Here is a 26,104-nt window from a genome sequence, read left to right as displayed (position 1 = left end):
ATGAAGATGCTTTGTGGGGCAGGTTTCCTGGGATACCCACTCCTTGGGACTGCAGTCACTCCTCTGGTTTGGCTACTTCAGTTGAGCCTCCTGTAGATGACAAACCCTCAAGAGGTGAGAGTAAAGGACAGCCAGGGCAGGAGGGCACTAACCTCTGACTTCTCTGGCGGTGGGGCACCTGAGGTCAGCAGGGCACACTGCCCTTTGGAGAGCCCATGTAGAGGGGGGCCAGTCCAGGGCTCTGGGGGGTTGAGGAGTGAGAGGATAACTGGTCCATCTGGGTAGACTGTAGCCCAGTGTTATTGGACAAGAGTCCTTAAGGTTGTGGCCTGTTTGAGAAAGGGGAGTAGTGGGGGCCCTGTCCTATTTTTCAGGGCTATGCAGACCATTCCTGTGTATACATTTATACTCATATTTCAGTAGGACTTCAGATAGAAGACTGAGATGGCAGGAACTTCCATATTTCAGTAGAACCTTCAGACAGAAGGAAGAAAAGCTCAGACCCCTGACCTCATCTTTTCTGAGGCACCTTGGCTGAAGCAGCCACTTGGGGGTGTCTGCTTAGACCTCCATCAGGCATGACAGTGAGGTCATTTCAACAGGGGGATCAGTGATGGGATGTGGGGATGCGTGTGGAATCTTCCATTTCACAGCAGCACTCTGACCTTATCAGAGAAATAAATTCAAATGCAGGCTTTCTTTTTCTTTATATTTTAACCACTAGTATTAAAATACAGTTACTCCCAAATTACTAGCTATGAAACAAACGTATATAACAGAAGACATGAAAAAAATGAAAGTGAGACAAATCCCAGCATTGTCAATTATAGCAATCTATCTGAACTTTGGATTTCCTGGGCGAAGACAGACAAACTACTGGGCAGCACTGTGGATAAGCAAAAGCAGCAGATGTCAGAGCATGCCTACTCTGTGATGGCACTTCCATAATGTCCTTTAAGTACAGACTCATCTGTGAGGATAGAAAGTGGGGCCGCGGGCTTCTGCTCCCAGAGCAATAGAGTGGAGATACTTTCCTGTTTCTCCAACTGAGTGCTGCTGAAACCCTGGGCATTATATGGGAAAAAAGCGTGGAACTCTCTTCAGTAGAGAGACAAAGACAGACTAGCCAGACTAGGTCCTGGGGACCTGAGGAAAGACTCAGTGGTCCCCCTGGGAGTTCGTTTTGCCTCACTTGTCCTGGACTGGGGGCTGGACAAGTCAGAAACTGCAGTGCCAGTGAATGTAGACCAAAAACAAAGAAAAATCCAAACAGCCCTTCTCTCTCTAAGCAAAAGGGCTTAGCTAGATAGAAACATCTGATAAGAAGCATTCTACTCTGGCCACACATTCCCCTAGAACCCCAACTCCAGATGCATCCTTTCTAGGAAAGGCCAGTGGAGGACACCAGGCTGTGTAACAAGGTGCTCCAGCCCAAACTGCACATTTGGCACTGGACAAGGCTGGGTGGGAGTCCCGTGCCTTCATCCCTGCTGGGCTCTAAAAAAGTTCCCCTCAGTGGGGGCCAAGCGGGGAGCCAGCACTCCCCTACCTGCCTCGCCATGATAAGGCCCCCACCAAGGTGTCAGTGGAGGTAGAGTGGAGAACCTGAGCCTCTACCCAACCAGGCAGCAACAGGGCAACACCTCACCCCCTTCCTTGCTAGAATGGGGTCCGAGGAGGCCAGAGCAAACCTTTAAATAAGACCCAGGATTCATAGCATAATATCACAGTGCCCAGATTTCAAGTGAAAGTCAGCTATCATGCTAAGAACCAGGAGGACTCAGTTTGAATGAGAAAAGACAGCAGGCACCAGCACTGAGGTGACGCAGGTGGTTAAGTGATGAAGACTTTTAAAGAAGCCTTCGTAAAAATGCTTCAGAGGTAGTTACAAACACACTTGAAATACATGAAACACTGGAAAATCTTAGCAAAGAAGTAAATGTGAGGAAGAACCAAAGTTTTTTAAATGAAGAGTTTAGTCTTTTTTAGAGCAGTTTTAGGTTCATAGCAACATTTGGGGGAAGGTTTAGAGATTTCCCATATAGTCCTCATCCCTGCCCCCATAACAAACATAGCCTCCCTCATGCCAACAGCCCCCACCGGAGGGCACATTAGTTACAATTGGTGAACCTACATTGGTACATCATGATCACCTGGAGTTGATAATTTGCATTAGAGCTCACTCTTGGTGGTGTATGTTCTGTGGGTTTGGACAAATGGATAATGACATGTCTGTCATTATAACATACAGAGTAGTTTCATTGATCTATAACACAGAGTAGGACCTGTGCTCTGCCTATTCATCCCTCCCTGCATCCCCTGGCCACCACTGATCTTTTTACTGTCTCCATAGTTTTGCCTTTTCCAGAATGTCACAGAGTTGGAATCATATAGTGTGCGGCCTTCTCAGGTTGGCTTCTTTTACTTCAAAATATGCACTGAAGATTCTTCCATGCCTTAAAAAAATTCTCATCCGAAGATATGTGTATTGATTTTGGAGAGGAAGGGAGAGAGAAACATCAGTGTGAGAAAGCAAGTGCATGACGATGGCTGTGTGCCAGTAAAACTTTATTTACAAGACCAGGCAGTGGGCCGGGGTGGATACTTCTGTGGTTTGGAGACCCCTTCTCCTGAGGTCCCTATACTCCATTTCTTCCATGGCCACAGTGAAGAGGACCCTAGAGGCCTGGCGCTTTCCCTGCCTGTGCCTGCCTCCTCCCAGGTCTGACAGCATTTCTCTTTAGTAGCACCATTGCCAGTGCAGGACCCCCACAGACTTAGCTTTTCATTTTCTTGAATGGCAGCCCATGCTGTGTACTAGAGGTCATAACCCCAGTTCTTTCTGAGGCTCACCCCTCTCTAGACTGAATTGTTGGGCCTCAGAGTCTAGAAAGTTCTATAGGGAAACTTCAACTGTAGGTCTCCCCCACTACCATCTGGAAGTGTTTCGTTAGCAGTTTGGATGGAGGGTGCTGTGGGCTGAATTGTACACCTCGAAATTCACAGGCTGAAGCCCTAACCTCTCCTGTGGCTATATTTGGGATTAGGGCCTTAAATGAGGTCTTTGGGGTGGGCTGTACTCCAATCTGACTGGCTTTCCTATGAGAAGAGGAGATCAGGGGCACTAATCAGATTGGAATAGGGCCAGTTACAGAGGAACAGTCACGTGAGGACACAGGGAGGAGATGGCCATCTATATGCCAAGGAGAGAGGCCTTAGAGGAGTTAGCCTAATGATACCTTGATCTTGGACTTCCAGCCTCCAGAACTGTTAGACAGTAAACTTCCTTTAAGATACCAGCCTGTGGTATTTTGTTATGGCCACCCAAGCTGACTGCAGATGTGTTGGCCATATCCTGAATTAGATCCTTGTCATGAAGTTGAATTTTAACAGGTGTTTGCCACTCAAATGCATTCTCATTCAGTTTTATCTTCAACTGCTGTGGTCCTCAGAGCATGGTTTGCGGATCTTTTCTGGGGATTGCAAGGTCAAACAGTTTTCATAGTCATGATGCATTGTGTTTAAACTGCTGCCCGAGCACCATTAAGGCCATGGCCCCAGACTCCTCTAGTGGTCACTGTATTCCTAGCTAGACTCACTCATGACCAAAAGAAAACTCCAGCCACACTTGATAATGACCTTGATGAAGAGTCAGAATATTTCTTGTATCAGATTGTAAGCTTTCAGCATGGTGGGTGACAGGGAGTTCTGCTGGCCCCTGAGCACAGGGCCATCCAGGAAGCACACTGGTATGGCTGGTGAGGAGACCACACCCATCAAGGACACTGCTTCCACTTAGTGGAATGAGTGGAGAACAGCTGTTGGACTTGGGTATTTGACCAACATTTTCTCAGAAATGATTGACATTAATTAGCCTGTAGCGTCAGGATTTCATTGCCCCGATGACCTTTGAGCTCTCAAGCAAAAATGAGAATTTTCCGAAATGTATATCTGCTACTTACTATCTACAGATTCAGAATACCTCAAGACTTTTCTGATGAGTTTGATGGTGATGTTTAATATTATTTAGTAAAATACGTGACATGAGGAGATTGGCATAAGGGAGAACCAGTATTTTCCAGTGACCAATATATGATGTTATAAAAACCAGGCCTTGGTAAAAGGTATATTGAGGGTTTAGGTGGACCAATGGCTTTTAAAATGTAATAATTTAGAGAGGTCATTGATGTGGTTTTCCTGTAGTTTTAGAGTGCACTCTGCAACTAGCCTTTAAGAAATCACCACTGTCGAGTTTTGGTATTGTGGCAAAGAAGAATGTGCCCAATTATGTGAAAAGGTCATGGAAGTCTCTCTCCCTTTTTCAACTGCATGTCCAGTTGAGGCCAATTGTCTTCACCTACTTCAATGCAGACACACATATCCCAACAAATTAGCTGCAGAAGTGGATACAGTAGCCCTCCTGTCTTCTATTAAGATAGGCTTTAGGAAACTTATAAAAATAGAAACCAATGTCACATTTCCTCACTAATTTTTGGAAAATATTGCTCTTAAAATACCACATTTGTTAACTTGTATTGGGTGTATTATTATTCTTGAATTATTACATAAAATATTTAAAATTCCTCAGTTTTCATAAGGCAAATAGTGATAGAACCCACACAAACAAAAGCACTTCAGTGTCTCCAGTGATTTTTAAGAGAGTAAAGGGGTCTTGAGATCAAAAGTTTTGGGAATGTCTGCCCTCTTAGATAGAGGGAACCTACACCATCTGCCCTCCTGGCCTCCCATCAGGATCTCCCGCCTGTGCTGCCACCAGCCCACACCCTGGTTCTCCTGGGTTCTTCTCCTTTGTGTACCTCTTCAGTATGGCCTCTCAAAATGAAGGCACCCCCAAACTGTCAGGAAACTGTTTGCCAGACAGTAATGCTTGTTTTTATTATTGTTGTCATCCCAACCTCTGATGTCACTGCCCAGCCACTGTGTGGAGGCTCCACCTTCCAATGGCTTCGATACTGTCAGCATGGCCTAGGTCTCTGTGGCTTGCACATGTCACATCCATCAGTCTCGGGTCAGTTGAAGTCCTGCTGTACCTCTTCAGGATGCTTGTCACCAGTGCAGTAAAGTGACCTGTGCTGCCTTTGCCCTCATCTAGTTGGGTAGTGCAAGTGTTTGGTCATGCATGACACAGGGGGCTAGGGAAGTTTGACTGGAGAGGAATCAAGAACATTGTTGAATGCTTCACAGACCCTCTGACCTTTGTTTGGCTCAGTGTTAGCTTAGCTTGTAGATATGGTGGGTTATATTGAATGATTTTTGACATGGAGCCAGTCTTGCATACTTAGATAAATCCTTCTTGGTCATGGCGTATGGTTCTTTTACACATTGCTGGGTTTGTTTTGCTAACTTAAATTTTAAAAACATTTGTGTCTCTGTTCATGAGAGAGATTGGTTTGTAGTTTTCTTTTTCTGTACTGTATTTGTCTCTTGTTTTAGTATCAGGGTTGAGAGGAGCCTCACAAAATGAGTGGGAAAGTATTCTACTTCCTCTAAAGATTGTCCAAGGTTGCCGTTCACTCTTCTGTGAATGTTTGTTGAAATTCTCCAATGAAGCCATCTGGGCCTGGAGTTGTCTTTTTCTGGAGCTTTTTATTATAAATGCAATTTCTTTAATGACTATATGGAGATTGTTTATTTTATTTTGGTTGGCTTTTGGTAGTGTGTAGATTGTTCACCTCTGTGCCTCTGTGAAGGTTCTTAGAGATTTGCTTTAAGCATGTTCATAAATGATCTTTGAAGCATTTTTGTAATGGATGCCTTACCATCTTTGTCAGAGAATTTTAACATCCCTGTTCTCTCAGTGTTTAGCATTTGTTGATTTTTTCTCTTTCATATTTCTTTCATATTTAATGTTCAGCATTTTAGTAGACTCAGCAGGAAAACTACAGAGAAATAGTCTAGTCTCCCTTTAAATTACTAAATCATTGTCTTCCTTTAAATTACTAAATTATCCATACCTTCTGGATTACTTTTCCTGATCAATGTCATCAGCAGGTTGCATATTTTTAGACCTTTTTTTTTGAAGAAATAAATGTTATATGTATTCATTTTCTCAGTTGGATCTTATTTCTTTTCTGATCTGTTTTTTATTATTACCTTCTTTCTATGGATGTCTTGTTATTTTTCTAACTTTTAAATTAGATTTTGTTCTCACTAATTTTTGCCTTTCTTTATTCAGAATACACACTTTTAAAGCTGTAACTTTTCCTATTAGCTTTCTCTTAGCTGCTTGCCTCAAATTCGGGCATGCAGTAATTTTATTATTGTTGTGGTCAAATTATTTTCTAATTTCATTATTATGTTGTGCTGTTCATTTCTTATTGAGAAGCATGGAAAAAGATGTTCTGTCTAGGGGGATTACAAAGTTATCTTTTGCTAATGATTTCTAATTTAATTGCCAAGTGGGTGGAAAGCCTTGTCTGTTGATTTCCTGTCTTCCGTTTGTTGAAACTTGCACAGTGAGTCAGAACATGGCCAGTTTTTTTGTTGTTGTTCTCTAGGGGTTAGAGGAGGAGTAACCTCTAAATGGCAGGTGCTGCATTTTATGCGCACACACTATCATGTTCGTGTGTTTTCATGCATTCTACCTCTTCATTACCTTGTCACTGGACTATGTGAACTGTAGCAGAATGGCACATTGGCCTCTTCTGCTGGACAGGCCGTTTGCTGGCTTGGCTTGGGTGTTGCTCATAAGACTGAATTCACAGCCACTGCATACTTCCTCAATGCACGTAATAGCATCTCTTGACTGGATTATTGCTTAATTTCTTAGATTTTCTCCTGGCTTCTTCTCCTGCCCCTCTTTACCTTCAACCTGTTTTTCACACCAGCAGCCAAGTTGCTGTGTTAAAATATCATGATTTATCATTGGCTTTTTTTCTCTCAAAACCTTCTCAGAACCTGGTTTCCTCCAGATTTCACCTGTACCCTTTCTTAAAATGGCCTAAAACATCCCACCCAACACAGCCCCTTTCTATCTCCACACCATCTTCAGCTGCCCTCCCCTCGCTCACCCTCTCTGGGCAAGACGAAGGCATAGGGAAAGACCAAGGGACTAGCCTCTGACACTGATTTGTTGTGGCAGCCTATTCAGCAAGGCATTAAAAACTGTGGCTTCTGCTGTTCCTAAGTGGGTCGTGTAGCAAAGGCCATAGAGGTGAGGAAAGGGGTCATGTCCCTCATTCGATGTCTTCTTTCTTAATACCAATTGTGTTTTGAAAAGGAATAGCAGAGCCTTTCCTCTCTGAGATTTCATCATTATTTTATCTAACTGCACAGGGTGCTGGGTGGCCCTGGCTCCTTGGTACATGTTGGTGATGTAGGAAGTGAGGCTTTGCATGAATGTGTCTGTCATGTCATTGTCCAAATTGCTAGTCTCATGGTATTCCTTACCAATTTAGTGTCACAGGGCTATTTGTATTTAGTAAACTAGTTTCCTTTAGATGTATCTAAAACAGTGTAAATTGTCCTTTGGTTAAAGTTTGTTGATTTCTGGTTTGATTGCATTTGTATCAGAGATTTCTGCCTATACTATTTCTGTTGTGTAGAACTTACTGAGGAAATAATCCTTGTCTGCTGGCATTGTGAGAGCTTCTTAGGGAGAAGGGGCAAGAGTTTCATTGTTCATCTGTTTTCTAACATGTAATACTGTGGTTTTAATTTCAGCATTTCCCTACCTTTAGAACCACTAGTTGTCATATTCTGAGTGGGTAACTCTCTTCAGTTGTCCATGGGAAGAGAAGAGTACTTACCTACTGATTAGGATTTCTGGGGGCCCGAAGCTACCTTCCAAAAAATGTAAATGATGATTTCTGTTTCTACTCCCTGGCTTCCATGTCTTACCTTGGGAGCCATGCGGCAGCCTTCTAGAATCCGTTGTGTGAACGAGAGTTTCCTAGTGGCTTCTCCCTTATAGGCTTAGGTTCAGCGCTCTTTGCTTGGCTGTATTGGTCACCAGTTTTTCATCCACTGTCCAGATTCCAGAGTTGTGTTGACACTACTTGTTGGTTGTTCTAGATTCTTTTGACTTATTAGTGCTTGTGAGTTTGTGCTTTTTTATCTTGTGTCATTTTAGTGCAGTTCCTGTAAGGTGGAGATGAACACATGTTAATTTTGTCATGTTTAATGGGAGGTTTCTTCCGTTGCTTTAAATAAACTTTTGAGTTTTTATTACCTCTGTTTTTTTAGTTGAATATTATTCACATACCATAAAATCCACACTTTTAAAGTATACATTTTAGTAGTTTCTAGAATATTTACAAAGTTGTGCACCCATCACCACTAATTACAAACATGTTCATCCCCCAGAAAGAAACCTCACGCTCATTGTTAGGCACTCCCATTCCCCTCTTTACTCAGCCCTGGAAACCACTAGTCCACTTTTTGTTTCTGGATTGCCTGCCCTGCACAGTTCATGTAAATGGGATGCGACAGTATGTGCCTTTCTGTCTGGCTTCTTTCCCTCAACATAATGTTTTGTAGGTTCATCCATGTTGCAGCTATCAGTTCTTCATTTCTTTTTTGTGGCTAAATAATATTCCATTGTATGAATATGCCACATTTTGTTTCCTTATTCATCAATTGGTGAATACCTGGGTTTTTCCATCTTTTGGCAATTATGAATAATGCTGCTGTGAACATTTATGTACAAGTTTTTGTGTGAACATATCTTCAGTTCTCATGGTTATATACTTAGGATTAGAATTGTTAGGTCATATGGTAACTCTCCATTTAATTTTCGTGGTACTTCTAGACTGTTTTCCAAAGTGGCTATACCATTTTATATTTGTACCAGCAACGTATGGAGATTCTAGTTTCTCCATATCCTTGCTGACACTTATTACTTTCTGCTTTTTTCCCTTCCTCTTCCTTCTCCTCCTTTTCTCTTTCTCCCTCCTCCTCCTCTCCTTCTTCTTCCTACTACTATTATTGCTATCCTAAGTGGGTGTGAAATGATATTGTGGCTTTGATTTGCATTTTTCTAAAATGATGTTGAGCTACTTTTCATGTGCTTATTCGACATTTGTATATCTTCCTTAGAGAAAGATGTATTCGACTTCTTTGCACATTTTTTGTTGTTTTTTAAAAAACTGTTGAATTGTGAGATTTCTCTATGTAGTATGAATATTAATTCCTTCTCAGATATATGACTCGCAAATGTTTTTCCCAATTCTGTAGGTTATATTTTCACTTTCTGATTAGTGCCCTTTGATACATAAAAGCTTTTAGTTTTGAGGAAATCTAATTCATCTGTTTTGTTTGTTTGTTTGTTGCCTGTGCTTTTTGGTATTATATCCATGAAATCATTGCCAAATCCAGTGTCATAAAGATTTTTTTCAATGTTTTCTTCTAAAGGTTTTATAGTTTTAGCTCATAAGTCTGGGTTTTTCATCCACTTTCAGTTAAGTTTTGTATATGGTATAAGTTTAGGGTCCAAGTTCATTCTTTTGCATGTAGATACACAGTTTTTCCAGCACCGTGTGTGACAAAGAGTATTCTTTTCCTTTTGAATTGCCTTAGCCCCCTGTTAAAAAGTCTTCCATTGCTTTCTGATGAATTCTCACTCTTTGACCTGAAGCCTCACTCGACAGTCAGGCCCCTCTCATCCTCTGATCAACAGCACCTTAAACCTTCGACTGCACTTGTGTGTGACTGTCTTCTCAAGTGAGATGCTGTGTGACCATATGAAAGGGAGGTTTTACTCAATGTTATCTTACATGGAATTTTCTTACATGTGGTATTTTCTCACATTCCATTTGAACCTCAACATATTATATGGATATGACATTTTAGCTTGAGACAAATTCAGTCATTGCTGTGGTTTATTGCCTGCAGTGGTTACCTGATTGGCTCAGAGAAAGGCAAAGGCATTTAACATAGGTTTCTAATTACTTTTGGTGCTATGACCTCACAGTTCCAAATGTTGAGACACTGTTATAAACAAGCCTTTTAAAATGTCTAAAGCAATAGTTTGTAAAGGTCATAAATATCTACCTATGGAATAGAGTGGAAAATTCAGCAAACAGGATACTTTTATAAAAATGGGTACTTGTGACTGAGGATTAAATTTCTAATTTGAGCTATAAACATGAATTCAAAATGTAGAAAGTCAAAAACTTTAGATAGACCAAGGCAAAAATGATACACTCTAGAAAAACATCAGATGGTACAGAAGGTGGCTCTATTTGGACAAAATTGCATGCTGAAATGGAAGAGTTTGAATTAAAGCATTTATAATAACCATGAAAGTGAAAACCAGCTATGTGTTTAAACTAATACATAATTTCATAAATGTTATTTTTAAATCAGTGTAAATACATAGAAACATACTAAATATTATAAATAAAAAGTTGAGTGTTTTATTTATACTCTCAAAAGTTTGTACAGCTTTACCAAAAAGCTTCTTTGGGACTTCTCATTTATAAAGTGGAAGCCTCCTCATATTTTGAGCTGCCTCATTAGGGTTACAATAGAGCAGTGTCCTAGGGTTCATCCTCACTGGTACTGCACTTCTATACTCTGTGCCTGCCTTGTACCTGAATGCTTAAGACACATTTGCTGCTCTGTTGAATGCAAGAAAACCATTCATTCTCTTGAACCTAATGGACAGGGTCATAAATTTGTAAGCTCTTATGCCCTGTGTTTTTGTGTTTTAGGTAGTTGTGCTTCAAGACAAAAGTCAGACCTTCTGTAAATCACCAGTTCCAGTTATGATGCTCTAAATTACGACGAGTCTGAACATTTGTGTCTATGGATCTGCTCTGACTCTTAGAGCCGCTTATGGGGGAAGGTGAGTTGCTGTGAAGTATCTTTTGTTTACTCATTTGTTTGTTTACCAAGAATGTATGTAACAAAGTCAGACTCACCTTTGAAAGTGAAGTATGTTCCATGTGGCCCACCTGCATTTCACTGTCTTTAGTCCATGACAGGGTTTCAACTGGGAAGCAGTGCCTGGGAGAAAGCCAGACCATGAGAGGGAATATTTAACAAGAAAGGCAGTCAATGCAATAATGTGATAATGTGGGAACCTCTTGGCTTGCTGACTCTTGAGACGTCACTTTGTGCTGAGCTGGCGTTTGAAGAAGCTGGTCTGTGCTTGCAGGAGCAGGTCAACACTGAGGCAGAAATGTTTCCCCATGGCTCTTTGCTTTAAATTTTTGTCAAGCATGGGTACCCTTAGAACTGTTTTCCCCTAAGAGTTCTTGTTTTTACTCCCATAGACCTTCATCTTGCCACTTTGTAAAGAATGCTGGGTGGGGAATCTGAAGAGCTGGGTCTGTTGTCAGTGTCTGTACTGGTTCTCTGTGAGTGAGCACCAGCCATGTGCATAGTCCTGTGCTAAGCACTGCACATTGGCCTGGCTCTGCTGACAGTCCTGGTATGTGTGTGGTATGCATGAGTGTGTGTGTGGGGGGGTACAAGAGTATGTGTGCAGGAAAGCACACGTGTGTATGGGTGTGGGAACATGTGTGTATGGTTGCAGAGCATGTATGTATAGTTATGTGTGTATAGAAGCTTGTGAGCATGTGTGCAGTATTGTGTGTGCAGGAGCATGTATGCCAGTGTCTATGAGAATGTGTCAGAAACACATGTAGAAGCATGAGTGCATGTTTGCAGGACTGTATGTACATGTGTGTTCCAGTATAGGAATATGAGTGTATTTGTGCAGCAGTGTGTGTACAGGAGCGTGTGTGTCTCTACGCCAGTGTGCATGTATGCAGGAGCATGTGTTCTGTGTGCTGCTGTACGCTCCGCCCCGAGGTCCACATTCTCTCTGATGGGCCTTGAAGTTCTGAGTCTACAGGACTGACTTTCTCTGGCCAGCGTATACCTGTAAATCAGGCCTCAGAGGTTCCTTCATCAGCTCACATGCCTTGTCCCTCTCCAACCCAGTTCTAGATTATTCATGTGTTTTTAATAAGAGGGACTGCCAAAGCCTTAAGAATACACTTGAGGATGTTTTATTCACCTACAGGCACAACAGCAGCCACAGGGAGTCTCCTTCAAGCTGTTTCCTGTGTTAATCCAGATTCCCAACACAAATGTTCAGTAGGTTCTGAGTTAACATACCTCCCAGGTGCATGTGCATCTTAAAAGATCTGATTGAGCTTGGTCGAAAAATGCAAATGCAAATGAAAGATACCCAAAATGAAATAAAGCAAAATATTCAGGGAACAAACAGTGACAGGAAGAAAACCAGGACTCAGAGCAATGATGGAACAAAAGGAATAAATAGACATCCAACCAGAACAGAATGAAGAAACAAGAATTCAGAAAAGCGAAGAGTCTTACAGACCTCTGGGACAACCTGAAATGTTCCAATATCCTAATCATAGGGGTGCCAGAAGGAGAAGAACAACAAGAAGTTGAAAACTTATTTGAACAAATAATGAAGGAAAACTTCCCCAATCTGGTAAAGGAAATACCAATCTGGTGAAGGAAATAGACTTCCAGGAAGTGCAGGAAGCCCAGGGAGTCCCAAAGAAGTTGGATCTAAAGAGGAACATGCCAAGGCACATCATCTTTAAGTTACCCAAGATTAAAGAGAAAGAGAGAATCCTAAAAGGAGCAAAAGGAAAGGAGAGAGTTACCTACAAAGGAGTGCCTATGAGGCTATCAGCTGATTTCTCAGAAGAAACCTTGCAGGCAGGAAGGGGCTGGAAAGAAGTATTTGAAGTCATGAAAGGCAAGGACCTACATCCAAGTTTACTCTATCCAGCAAAGCTTTCATTTAGAATGGAAGGGCAGATAAAGTTCTTCCCAGATAAGGTTAAGTTAAAGGAGTTCATCATCACCAAGCCATCATTATATGAAATGTTAAAGGGACTTATCTAAGAAAAAGATAAAAAATATAAATAGTAAAATGACAACAAACTCACAACTATCAACAAATGAACCTAAAAGAAAAGAACAACAATGAAAACAAAAACTAAGCAAACAACCAGGACAGGAACAGAATCAGAGAAATGCACATCGCATGGAGGGATTTCAGTAGGGAGAGGGAAGGGAGGAATTGGGGGGGAAGGTACAGGGAAGAAGAAGCATGATTAGTAGGCATAAAATAGACAAAGAGAGATAAAAAATGGTATAGGAAACAGAGGACTCACAGAACTTATATGTGTAACCCATGGACATGAACTAAGGGGAGGATGAAAGGGGGTTGGGGGCTGCAAGTTGGAGGGGCATAAAGGGAGGGAAATTGGGAACACTGTAATAGCATAATCAATAAAAATACTTTTTAAAAAGTCACAAGACTTAATAAGGACCTCCTTGTCAACTCTCTCAAGGTCACCATTCCTCTCAGTATCAGCTGTCTTGCCCACCCTACCTAGATGCTGCCTGTCCGGTTTTGGTGTTTTTTGAATTGCAGTTCAGCATTTTTAATCCCACGGTGCTTGACCTAATTCCGTAAGCGTGTGTCCTGTGCTGTTTTGATCTTTGCTTTGTTCTTCTTTCCATGAAGGAAGGTTAAAACCATTTCAGCCTCCAGGTGTCTGTGTCGGCTATACGTCAGTGACTGGTCACAGCAGATTGCCAGTCTGTTCTGGGTTTGGAGAGGAGCCTACGGAAATGACTCCTTTCACACGACTGGCATGTCCCAGGCTGTGGTCGAGAGCAAGGCTGGTTATGTAAACTGGAGCTGGGACTGACCAGAGTTCTTCAGGTACATGGTAGAGGATGGGCTGGGAGTACCCCCAGGCTAGGAGCCAGGAGCCAAAGATCCTGGCTCCTGGATCCTAGGATCCAGGTCTCCTGCTGGTCTCTTTGTCTCCTTTCCAGCCTGCCTACATCCATAAGACCTGCATTGCTTATTGCCTGCTTTCGGCCTGGCCACGTTTGGCAGGTACCCGTGTGCTCTTCGCTAAGTGTATCACCCCACATATTCACAGGACATGGCTACAGAAGTAATGGGTAGAATCCACTAAGACAGAAAACCCACAGCTATAGAGGAGATGACCAGCCATTAGCCCAACTCATTCCAATGAACACAAAGCCACTGAGCGCCCAGAGCTGGCTGACCCCCCAGGGGAGTAGTGTGCTTCCTCTGCCCCCACATCCTACCACTGCCTCTCCTCCACTCCTCTCTCCACTGGCAGTGCTCCCCCTACCCTTGAAATTGCTTACACTCACATCCTCAGTTCTCCCCCTGGCCTTGTCCCTTTTAGCTGCATTCAGCTTATTAGGGGTAGCTTTTCTGCCCCTCGTGCCCTGGATGCCACCATCTCCCATTTTTCCTCAACCTCTGGGCCATGTCTCCTCTTCGCCTTTGTAGTCCCTGCACCCTTAGCTCCTCCTCTTCAGCTGGTGACCCTAGTCCTTCATGTCCCTTCTGTACATTGCTTTCTTTCCTCTCATCTCTTCACGGGTTTGACTTCTGCCTTGCTGCCTGTCTCTGCTTCCACTGCACATGAGCAGGCAGGCACGCCCTTTGGCAGCACATCCACTTGCAGTAACCACCCAAATCTGTCCCTTTGACAACTGTCCTTGCTGTCACCACTCGTTGATCTTACACCAGACCTGCCTTGTCAAGGTCCACAGAGCTGCCCCTGCCAGACCCAAAGGTCAGTATCCAGACCTCCCCTACATTCCCTCAGTGATACTTGATGCTGTTAGACTCCCTGTAGGCAGGGGCGTGGGCCCTCAATGGCCGAGCATTTTGACTGTGAGCTCGCCATGAGTGACTGCACTGCTCTCTGTGGAGGATTAGGGCAGGTCTTATGTGGAGAGCTGCTGGGAGGAGTGAGTTAGCCTGCAGTGCCAGACACACAGCAAGGCTTGTATTAATGTTCACTGTTAGCATTTTCCTCCTCTGCCTGGACACTAAACGTTGACTTCCCCAGGACTCGGCGAAATCAGGCACCAGTGACAGAGCCCGCCCTGGTGTGGGAGGGTGGGATACCCTGGAGTGCAGCTGGCTGAGACAGTGTGTCACTGTTTGCCAGAGCTTCAAGCACATGTATCCTTTGACCCAGAAATTACATCTATAAATATGTATTCCAAGGAAATAAGAGAAGGATATGAAGAAGTACGCCCAAAGATTATTATTAAAACATTGTATAATGCAACAATTCATAAGCCTGGATACACAATTATAGCAGATTGGTTACATTCTTATGCATACAAATACACGAAATCTTATGTATAAAATAGAATGCTATGGGAATTTGATCACTATTATGTAGATTTAAATATATTGACATAGGAAAATGTTTTATATATAGTGGTAAGTGAGAAAAACAGGACAATCATGGGTGGTTTAATCCTATTTTAATTTAAAATATATTAACACACACCTATTGGAAAAAATATAAATAGGTAGACTTCAAAAATATATCACTACCACTGGTGGTCTTTCTGGATAATTGTTATTTTTTTGCATGTATGCATTTTTTATTGTTTTTCTGTAATGATTATCCAGTACTTGTGTTATTTTATCTATTTAAAAAATTTTATTGAGTCTACTGGTGTGGCATTGGTTAAGAAATAATATATGTTTCAGGTGTACAACTTGATAATATATCATCCATATATTGTGTTGAGTACTTGTGTTATTTTAAATTTTTTATCCTGCAAGGAATGATCAGGCTGACCTTGGTCAGAGATACCTGCATGTCCCCCACTTCTCTCTGTGCACCTTTGCTGGTATTAGAGAGTCATGGCAGAGATAGTGGGTGCACACAGTGGCCAGCTCAGGCCCCCCCTGGCCAAATGCACACTCATCCTCACAGCCACTCTGCATCCATGTTTTCACCACTACTCCATACATGGTTTTTTAAAGATTTTATTTATATATATTTTAGAGAGAGGGGAAGGGAGGGAGAAAGAGAGGGAGAGAAGAAACATTGGTGTGAGAGAGAAACATCTATAGGTCGCCTCTTACACACACCCAAACCAGGGACCAGCCCGCAACCCAGTAATGCCCCCTGATTGGGAAGCAAGCCAGGCGATATTTGACTTTGTGGGAGGTTGCTCAACCAACTGATTCACACTGGTGAGGCTGATACATGTTTTGTTATTTATCCACACCTGATTTTGTGTGATATGATGAGATACAGATAATAACTCAGTGGAAGTTGGAGCTAGAGGGCAACTTTCTCCTGCTTGGTGGGTGCCCGTCCTGATGGGTGGACCAGCGTGCATTCTCCTTGTTCTCCCCCGGGGTCCTGGTCTACCCTTCCACCCTTCACTGCCCACATCAGAACCCTCACATCTGGGTGGCTCTGAAGGATGCACAGGGCTCATCTATTCCCAAGCTTCCATGTGCAGCTTGCTTTTACAGCTGGACCTGGAAGCTGTAGATGACAATGAAGAATAAATGGGAAGGTGAGAATTCACATTTGGTGCCATTTCAGGCCCCTCATCCTGCTGAAGAAGAGCCTCAGCCTGCAGTCCTGGGGCCAACCCCACTGTGCATCGGTAGGACTGGCTTCTTGTGAGGCCTGTCCACAGCAGACAGCTGACAGTGGCAGTGACAGCTCAAGTCTTAAGAGCTGCATTTTGATTAATATTGGGTCATGAGATCCCCCCACCCACCCTTTCCTTTCCAAGGGCTTAGCTGCTGCACTGGATGTCCTGCAGGCATTTGTGCGGTAGCCCCTGTTTGGGGGAAAGAGTCATTGAAATGACAGCATATTTGTGCCAGGCGCACCCCTCCAACAGAATGAGGGGAGTTGGGCAAAAAGTAGGTCACATGTGCCTCGTCCCATGTCACGAGGTCTCCAACCTGAGGCCAATGGGATTTGCAGCTTCCTTTGGTTTAGAACAAAACACCACTCTAATTTTCTCCTTCTCTAAACGGGAAGAGTGACCATCTGTCCAATAGCCACGTCCACCCAGCCCTGCCCGACCGCATAGCTGCTCTGTTCAGAGGTAAGGGGGTGCTGGGGTCTAGCGAAGGCTGCCCTGGCGAGGAGGATTCGGAGGTAAGGGGGTGCTGGGGTCCAGCGAAGGCTGCCCTGGCGAGGAGGACAGGCTTATGCACACGGAGCCCACGGAGACCAGGGTGAGGAGCAGGGTGGGTGGGGGTCATCAGGAAGTGTCGTGAGGTCTTGCTGCAGCAATGTTGTGTTTTGCTCAGGACCAGGAGAGTGGACAGGGTGTCTAACTTATAGATAGTTCTGGGCATTCCGATGAGAGTATTCATATTGGGTCCTTTGTTTCCAAAATCTGGTTCGTTTTTAAGGATCAGGGTCAACGATTAACAGTCTAATGTTAAAGTGTTATTGTGTAGAAAAGTAAACATGCAATTTTACAGATGTTTGTCATCAGTGATACTGGAGTAGGTTTGGGAATATAATTCTTATACTCAAAAACATCAGCCATCCCTGTGGAGTGGGGCTCTGCGCTCTCAGTATGGTGAGCGCCTTTGTTTGGGAATGTCAACCTCTCAAGGAAACAGGTGAGCAGTTGGCTTCCAGTAGTATGAATGGAGAGTGAGGTCTGCATATCTGAACAAGGTTAATACTTGTACATTAGTATTGGATGGAGAATGTACAGTTTTGGGGTTTGATACTAATCTTGAGAAATAACACAATTCTTTTATTAATGGGAAGGCCAGCGAACGTGATTCCTTTGTGATAAGTAGGTGTAGAATGTATAGTAGTTTAAAGGTGTTTGTAAAATAACCTGAATTTTACAGCTTATAAATAACCAAATTTGGGGGGTTTTGCCTGACCTGTAAATGAACTAAGGTATTCCATTAGTTCAGGATCCTTCAATGAACGTATTTTGGCAAATAATGAGTAGAATAAAATATCCTCAAAATGTATGTAGATCATTGGTGCCGTGCTGAGACAAATTGTATCTCCTGTTTGTATTTGCTGGGGAAAAAATGTTTCCAAAAATAGTTTGTGGGAACCAAAGTCATAATGGTATTTGATTTATATTTTATAGGAAAAAATGTTTTTGCCTTTCATAGATAAAATATCTAATATTTTATTTGTATTTTAACTAACATCCCAGGAATTATGGGTCTGTGGCCAAGTTCATAGAAGTAAATGTAAACACTTCCAATCATGAATTCTACATTTTAGATGTAAAAAAGAGCATTTGCACCCTTGGTAAGAAAAGAAGCTTTTCTCTTCTTGAGAGTAATGCCCGGTGCAAATACTCTATTAGAGCGATATCCATTTCCTTCCAACTGCAGCCTTTGAAGCAGTCTCATGGCATATTTCTAAAGGACTCTTTCTTATCCATTTTCCATTCTTGAAGAAGGGAACTCTTTCTACTCTTTCAGTAAGATAGGGCAGAAAATTTCAATGTTTTCGTATGTATGATTATAGAATTTGTTCATTCCTGGGGAGGTTCCACATATTTTGATGAAGTTTTGAACAGTCTCCTTTTCCTACCACGCCTGACATGTGTCCCCATTGTCTAGGATAATGTGACCACTTAGTCATCTCATGTGGTAACAAGACTGAGACACTCTGGTGTGACAGCCATGTATGTTTGTGTTAATAAAATTGCAAGGTTATACCCTCAAATTATTGCCTTTAGGGGGAAATGAGAACTGCTGTCTGTGCCCCACAAGTGTTACCCAATGGTGATTTTCTCTTCTTACAGCAGAACAGACTTTTTTTTCCAGAAGTAACATAAATGCAACAATGCAGAAGTAACTGGCCATGACCCCTTTGCGTTTCTTGGAAGACTATCCTAACAGAAAGCAGGAAGAATGGGCACGCTGGTCCTCATAGCTGGTATCTGCCTCTGCCTGTCTCCAGTGTGCATGTCCTTCCCTTTCACACTGACCTGGGAAGGGAACACACGGGCCTGGTGTCTTAACAACATGCTCGTTGTTTTTGGCCTTGACTCACTTGGGAACTAAAAAGGGCACGTGATAGAGTTGGGCTGCTCTTTAGGTGCCCTCTGACCTTGAATGCTTCACATGTGGGTACTGTGTGCCATCCATGTGTGTAAGATTTCCAGGCTCTTCATGAGTGGCAGAAACCACCCACCATTAAGCAGATTGTCACTATATGAGGAAGTCTCAGGAAGGTTTGGTGTCTTGGGCACCTTAGAGCTGGAGCTCTTGAAGACATACCTTCATTCTGACCAAGGTGGGAGCCTCAGAGGTCAGGGACTGAGGACCAGCAGGCTGATGCTGTGATCCCCGGGCCATCCTTCAGCAGAGCTGGTGTGGTGTGCCTGTGGGGACAGTACTAGACTTCCTTCTTTCTGAGTGTTGGCTTCGTTATTTATTTACTTTGATTTAAAGATTTTATTTATTTATTTTTAAAGAGAGGGGAAGGGAGGGAGAAAGGGAGAGAAACATCAATGTGTGGTTGACTCACGCACACCCCCTACTGGGAACCTGGCCTCCCAAACCAGGCATGTGCCCTGACTGGGAATCAAACCGGTAACCCTTTGGCTCGCTGGCCGGCACTCAATCCACTGAGCCACGCCAGCAGGGCAAGTTGGCTGCATCATTTTATGAATAGTACAGGGCAATAGTTCTCCAGAGGGTCCCGAACAATCACCATCACCCGAGAACTTTCTGGAGAGGCAGGTTCTCAGCTACCTCTTCCCCCAGACAGCCTGAATCAGAAACTCTGGGGTGGCGTCTGGTTGATTTACCACACCTTCCTGGTGGTACTGATGTCCACATAAGTGTGAGAGCCAGTGAATCGATTATACAGGAGTAAAAGTATAAACTATGGTCATGTGGCACTCCTCGTGTAGCAGGCATGTGACCTGTTGCTGCGGTGAAACAGTGTCCTAGGCAAGTGGCTGTGCTCTTGAGCATAGCTGTCTAATGATCATTCAGGTCAGATATGAACCAGGGGAAGCATGTGGTATGGTCTCATGGGTTTTCTACTGCATGTGACTTGGTGTATAGGTTTGTCCTGTGGGGCTAAAGTCTAACAGGGCTTGGTCTATCTGTGTCTGTGCCACACAGCAAGACTCCATTGGTAAGCAGTGCCCATCTTCCCCATTGCTGATCAGGCTGCTCACAGAAAACCAGAAGATAAGGACCATGGAGAGACTGTGGTCCTCACTGGGACTCAGATAAGCAGGAGGCCATGCCTCATGACACCCTCGCCTAGGAAGTGAGTGACCACAGGCTGTCTGTTGGGAAGCAAGGGGACTGCAGGAGCCACTGTCATGTCTGGACATCTCTGGAGGCCTAGTTAGGGGAAGGGGTCCCATTCCAGAGTGAGAGGGCAGCCAGCTCAGGAGCCAGCAGCTCACACCTGCTGAGCTCTGAGCCCTGTCCCCTGAGGGTGTGACCCCCCTCACTTATGTGTGTGTGGGGGGAGTGCTGTCATTAAAACAACCCAATAGAATTTAAAAGAGAAAAGAAAAACATCTAAAAACATGCTCCTAGGTGAGAGATGGGACCATCAGACAGGAGTCCTGGATGAGTGGGGAAATGGCTTTGGTTTTGTTTTATTCTGTTCTGCTTGCATAAACTTGGTGTGTATTTAAATCAGCAGTAATAGATAAACAATTCAATGAATGGTATGGGATCAGTTAGCTATCTATTAAAAACAAATGCTCAATTTAGAACCTTCTCTCCCACTAAACACCAGGTATGTGAGACAAAGTGATGAGCTCAAGGATTCACAGAAAACTTGTGTTGAGTTTTTAAAATAGCCTTTTTTGGAGAACGGCACCCCTGGCAAAGCATGCATCCTAAAGGCAGCAGCCTGCGATGCCGTGCCCACACCCCTGCTCTTGATGGCACTGTTTGGGCCTAGAGCAAGGAGACCTGTCAGTGGGACAGCAGCAGCTTAGGGCACAGGTCCTCAGTGCTGCAGACCTACAGGTACTGCAGGGACGTGGGTGCTATGGGCACGATGGAATCCTCAGCCTATAGACATAAACCTGCAGTTCCAAGAAATGTTGAATGGGAGAAAACCAAGCATCCAAGAGGCATCCAAGATGGCAGCACCTGAAAGAAAACTGCTTAGGGGACAGCTAGGTGTGCATGGGACCTCATGGAGCAGCCTCTCTGCGGGTCTCCCACACAACTTGGGAAAATGCCTCACCGCATGTGTGTCTACAATATTTATAAGGGAGAAGGGGGACCTTTCCTGCACCTGTTAGGATATGTGGGCTCTGTTTGGGCCTGGAAGTGAGAGGAGTATTTCATGTGGAGACTTGTGAAGATGGCACATCCCGTGGCCTGGCAGAACCATGTCTCCATGTATACACACACGGCGCAGAGACTTTTCTCCTCAGCTGATGCTCATTGACAGAACAAGGATCACCTCTGTGGCCCCGCTCCATTGTGGAGCCCCAGTCAGCAGGGCAGTAGTCAGTAGTGCTAGAGAGGCTGACTCTGCCACACAGCACAGGTGGATTTCAGGACTGTTGTTCTGGGTGAAAGAAGCCAGGCAGGAAAGTGGATACTGCACCAAGCAGATCAGCAGTTGAAGGGACCGTGTGACAGCAGCAAGCAGCTCTGTGTGGGGCTGGCTGGGCTGCAGGACAGGCCACAGGCACTTTTCTCTGAGTATAGAGTGTTCCACGTCATGAACTGATTACGTGGGTAAGTCCCTATGTGAAAATTAACCTGCACACCTATGATCTGTGCATTTTCCTGCCTGTAAGTTAGACCTGAGTTTCAAAATCTAGTCACAGAACACACATATACTGTGGTATCTATGCAAAACAAGAAGATAGTATGTGGTCTCTTTGGAGAAAAGGTTCCAGTGACATCAACTCCCACCCTGGTAGGGTTGGAAGAAAATTCAGGATGGCTCTGTCCCTCTATCTGCATGTTTTTCAGAGCCTCTGGGGTCCTGTCTCCTCAGCTTCGAGGGTGCTGCCCATTCACCTAGCCAGAGTGATTCTGTCTGCATTTCTTTTGCTTTTATTTTGTGCTTTCAACTTGTTTTAAAAGATTTTGTGGCTGTTATAATCAAATCTTTTAAAAGCCACTAGTCCGGATGACCATGCAATGAATATTTTTTACTTTCTCAGCTTGAAATTGCCAAAGAACCTACAGAGTAGCATCTGGGATGGACAGGTGGTTTCAATAAGTGACACCCTGGGTTCTAGAGCTCCCTACCTCAGATTGGGCTGGGGTGCACAGGGAGGAAGCAAGACAGGAATGCTGGCCTGTCCCCTGGCTGCATATATAGTGCCTGCCTCCAGCACAGCTGCCTGGCCAGACTTCCAGAAGCACAGAGAGACCACCTCCTGGCTCAGCTTTCCTGAGCATCGCCACTATCCCCATCCCCATCCCCCATTTGTAGCCCCAGTTGGCAAAGACCCTGGCCTATGATGCTGAGGAACTGGGGAGGCATGCTGGGACATGGTGGCTCGCTCCCAGGGCAGCACGTCATCACTGGAGCCCAGACTGCTGCCTGCCCTGGTGGTGGAGTGCTGGGGTTGGCAATAGGCAGGCCAGTGGAAACCTGTTTTCTGATAAATTTAGGTCCTGCTGCAGCAAAGTCCTTTTTTGCAGTAGGACTAAATCCGAGAATACAGATCCGTGTCTGGTTGTCCTGTTGGCTTCGCCAGTACAGCATTTCTGCCTTTGTATCTTGTCCAATGGCAACACCAAGCTCCACTGTCCACACACTGTCTGTATTTTCCTCCAACACACATGCAGATAAAAACAACCAAACCCATTACAAGTAAATTAAATGTGTCGGCTACTATACAGTTTTCAGATTAAGGGACCATCAGCAGATTGAAATCAGGAGATTAAATCTTGTCAGGAGCGCCAGACACCCTGCCCCCGCCCTCTCCCACAGTAGCCCATGGTCAGTGCGGTCACTGCTGTGGGAAGTTCATGGTTTCGCTGGCCCCCAATCTCCTATGCTAAGTTGCCCCCACCCCTGGAAGCTGCCAGGACCCCTCAGGTGCATCTTCAGCTTTCCCCTCCCTCTCCCAGAGTGAGTTAGGCAGAGCTTGAGGATGGGGACAGTCAGAGGTCTGAGAATGTGCTTAGGGCCCTCTCCTATGACACCCTCAATTGGCTCCCCACAGGGTGGGTTTCCTGAAGGGTGGGACCTGACTATAAGTTCAAACCCCTTAGCACAGTACGGGGGTACATGGGGATGGGCTCACCACTGCCCCATCCAGGTCCCTGGCTGTCCCCTTCCTACTCTTAACTTCCCTTTCAGAATAGGGTCAGTGCATCCTCAGTAGACAGAGCAGTCCACGCCCAGCAGGAAACACAGGCCAGGGCTTCAGGGGAGGGAGTTTTCCCAGCCAGACCACAGGCTTGAGCATGTGTGTGCATTTCTAGAGCCTGTGCCTAGGCTGCTGCCTCCTGTGTCTGCACGCTGGGTCTTTGCGGATCTTGTGGCTCAGCTCCATCCTCGGGCAGGGCCCAGAGCTGGTGCTCTCGCCCCCATTTATCAAAGTCACTTTCAAATCAGGGGTGCCAGGCTCAATTTCCAACTCGTGATATTCTCAGTTTTTTAATCTGTTTTTTGTAGCCTTTAGCCATATTTTACATTTGATTTTTTTGTCTTTGGAGTTTCTTATCTAAGTTGTTTTGTGGGGTTTTCCTGAAATTACTTTTAATTTTAGCTCTCTGGTGTTGTGTCTACTTTCTTAACCCTTATAAATCTTGTCTACTTTTTACTACTCGAATCATTTATTTTTCTTGTATTGCTCTCATTTTTATCCCCTTACAGTTTTACTCACATTTGCTGTGTTTATTTCTCTTCCTTCCTGAATTTTCTTCTCCTTCATTTGGAAAGATTATTAATGGTTTTAGTTTCTTTAGCACATACCTTTTTTAAAAATATATTTTATTTTTAGCCAGCGCTATTTGTCAGTGTTGTAATGATATTATTATTAAAATATTACAACACTGACAGAAATAAACTCATGTGAGCTTACTCCTCTGGCACAGCTAAGAGTATTTGTGATTTCATCTGTGATGCTGTGGGAATCTTATAGGAACATGAGCCTATGCATCTAGGAGACTTGACACCAGGCAGCCAGGAGCTTGGGCTGGTGAAGTGGAACAAATGGTATGGCCCTCTCCTGCTTTCCTGGGGCCCTCACAAAGACATCAGTGACCTACAGACTTGATGCCTCTACCTTGGGCAGTTGCACAAGGGCTGGCCTGGGAGCAGTGTGTTCTGGCTGGAAGCTCCTGGACCCTGTGGTCACAGGCTGGACCACTAGGTCCCAGGCCCTTCTGTTTCACATGGCAAGGTAGGAAGTGAGGCTGGGGCCTGGGCCAGGCTGCCTAGGGCTGCCAGTATGTCCCCAACTCATAGCTCACTGCCTGCCACCAGCCCAGCCTTTCAGTGACATGGGCAAGCCACTCACTGCCTCTGGCCCCTGTGTCTTGTCTGCGTACTATACAGTTGACTGTTCTGTTAGTAGCATCACTGCATCTCTGTGCCCATGGCACTGCTCTCGTTCTGGAGGGTGACCCTGTGTCCTTTAGGAAAGAGAAGCCAGCCCTCTCAATAGGGAGAGCCCCGGTGGCCCTGAGGTGCCCTGACTTGTGCACATCCTGTGAAGACACCCACCAAGGACAGGGTCCCGAGGCTAACTCCTGGGAGGGCAGGTGCCCGTGACCAGGCCTCTGCCTTCTGCACTCCGAGTCCCCTCAGGTGGGAAGAACCTCTGCTGCAGAGGCGACCGAGTGCAGGAGGGCAGAAGGGCAGGAGTCACAAGGACACAGACTCAAAATCAACGTTTTGTTTTTTCAGGGGAAGGAGTAAACAATCTTTACCTTACTTAAGACATTTCTCCTTTCCTTATTTTATTTTATTTATTTTTGGTGGCTGTGAAGTTTTATTAAATGCTTTTCCAGCCGCTGTTGAGAAGCAGCACATGTTCGTTCAGCGGGGATCTAAGACCTGCCCCAGGCTGAGTCCTGGTCCCCCACATCCCAGCTGTGACCCCTGGCCCTATGTTGGGGGTGGAGTGGGGACACACCTCCTTACAGGACTGCAGCAAGGAGTGTACCTGGCACATGGTGAATGCGATGTCAGCATTGGGTGTTGTTCTTTGTTATTTGTATGGTTGTTGAGTTTCTCCTTTAATTTACTAATGACATGGACAGAATTCCTGATATTAATCACCCATGCATTCCAAGAATAAACCTCCTTTTGGCCTTGTGTTATTAGCACTCTTTATACATGCTGATTCTGTTAGTGTTTGATCAGAATGTTAGAATTTCTGCTGCTCAGCAGCTGGATGTGCTGGGTCAGAGCACAGACCTGTGGCCGACACAGGGCTGGGATTGGTGTGACAGTGTGAGCAGCAGCTGAGCCTTCCAGCACAGGCCGTGCACCCCAAGGCTTGGTGTGGGGGTCTGTGCTGTGTTGTGCTGAGTGTCAGCTGTCCTGGTGTCCAGCCTATGACTATAACCTGCATTTCCTTCATCACTGATGAGATTCGCTGCCTTCTGATATACTCATCAGCCATTTGGGAGGTGGCTGGTCAAGGCTTTGCCCACTTCTCTATGGGCAATCTGTAAGTATTTTCTGAATAGGAGCCCTGAGTGATTAAGTGAAGTGAAGATATCTTTGCCCACTCTGTGGACTCATTTTCTCCTTTCTAATTGTGTCTGTTGGCAAAGAGACCCTTATTGTAATGTGGTCCATTTTATCAGTCTTCTTGGAACCACTGAGCTGTCATGTCTAAGTGATCTGTCCCTGTCCTCACTTCATATAGATAGTATCTTTAGGTTGTCTCCTGATCTCGAGCCACAGTCCACCTGGGGTTTATTTGGGGGTGGGGTCATTAGGGCAATGTTTCCTTCTGTAGCTGCTGACCCTGCTGTCCAGTGCCAGTGATCGGAAAGACTGTCTTCTGCTTTCTCCCACTGTGTGTTCCTGTCCCTGAGTTTTTGCCATGGCACATCGGTTAGTCATCTGTTCCTGTGCCCCTGTTACACAGACCGGAGTGCCCATACTTTCTGGTAAATAGGTGTTCTCACTTGGTTCTTTCTTTCAGGAATGTCTTGCCTACACTTGGCCTAATTAATTTTTCACATACTTTAAAAATTTTTTTAATTGTTGTTCATCACATACATTTTAAAATCAGCTTGTCTGTTGAAGTGAATCTTAAGATCAATTTAGGGAGAATTGACAAATTATTGTTTTGACAAATTATTGGTGTTTTGTAGATTTCTACATAGAAGTTTTACATACCTTTTCTT

The 26,104-nt window shown here is 44.4% G+C and overlaps 1 protein-coding gene across 18 annotated transcripts in view; it reads left to right on the top strand.

The window, feature by feature from the left end:
- PCBP3 (poly(rC) binding protein 3) overlaps window positions 1-26,104 on the top strand; it is a 219,463-nt gene that overhangs the window by 144,755 nt on the left and 48,604 nt on the right. For 14 of the 18 annotated variants that reach the window (XM_053658024.1, XM_053658023.1, XM_053658022.1 and 11 more), the window contains one exon: window positions 10,674-10,807. In XM_053658024.1, the coding sequence (XP_053513999.1) occupies window positions 10,798-10,807 (10 nt within the window). In that variant the 5' untranslated portion in view covers window positions 10,674-10,797. Of the gene's footprint in view, window positions 1-10,673; window positions 10,808-13,480; window positions 13,682-16,806; window positions 16,888-16,984; window positions 17,021-26,104 lie in introns of those variants that run through there. The other 4 variants (XM_053658032.1, XM_053658037.1, XM_053658036.1 and 1 more) reach the window with 4 other exon arrangements.

Source organism: Artibeus jamaicensis, unplaced genomic scaffold (assembly GCF_021234435.1).
Source record: "Artibeus jamaicensis isolate MK-2021 breed Jamaican fruit bat unplaced genomic scaffold, CSHL_Jam_final scaffold_474, whole genome shotgun sequence".
NCBI classification, from domain to species: domain Eukaryota; kingdom Metazoa; phylum Chordata; class Mammalia; order Chiroptera; family Phyllostomidae; genus Artibeus; species Artibeus jamaicensis.
The sequence above is the reverse complement of the archived record's forward strand: the minus strand, read 5'-3'. Positions and strand labels throughout refer to the sequence as shown.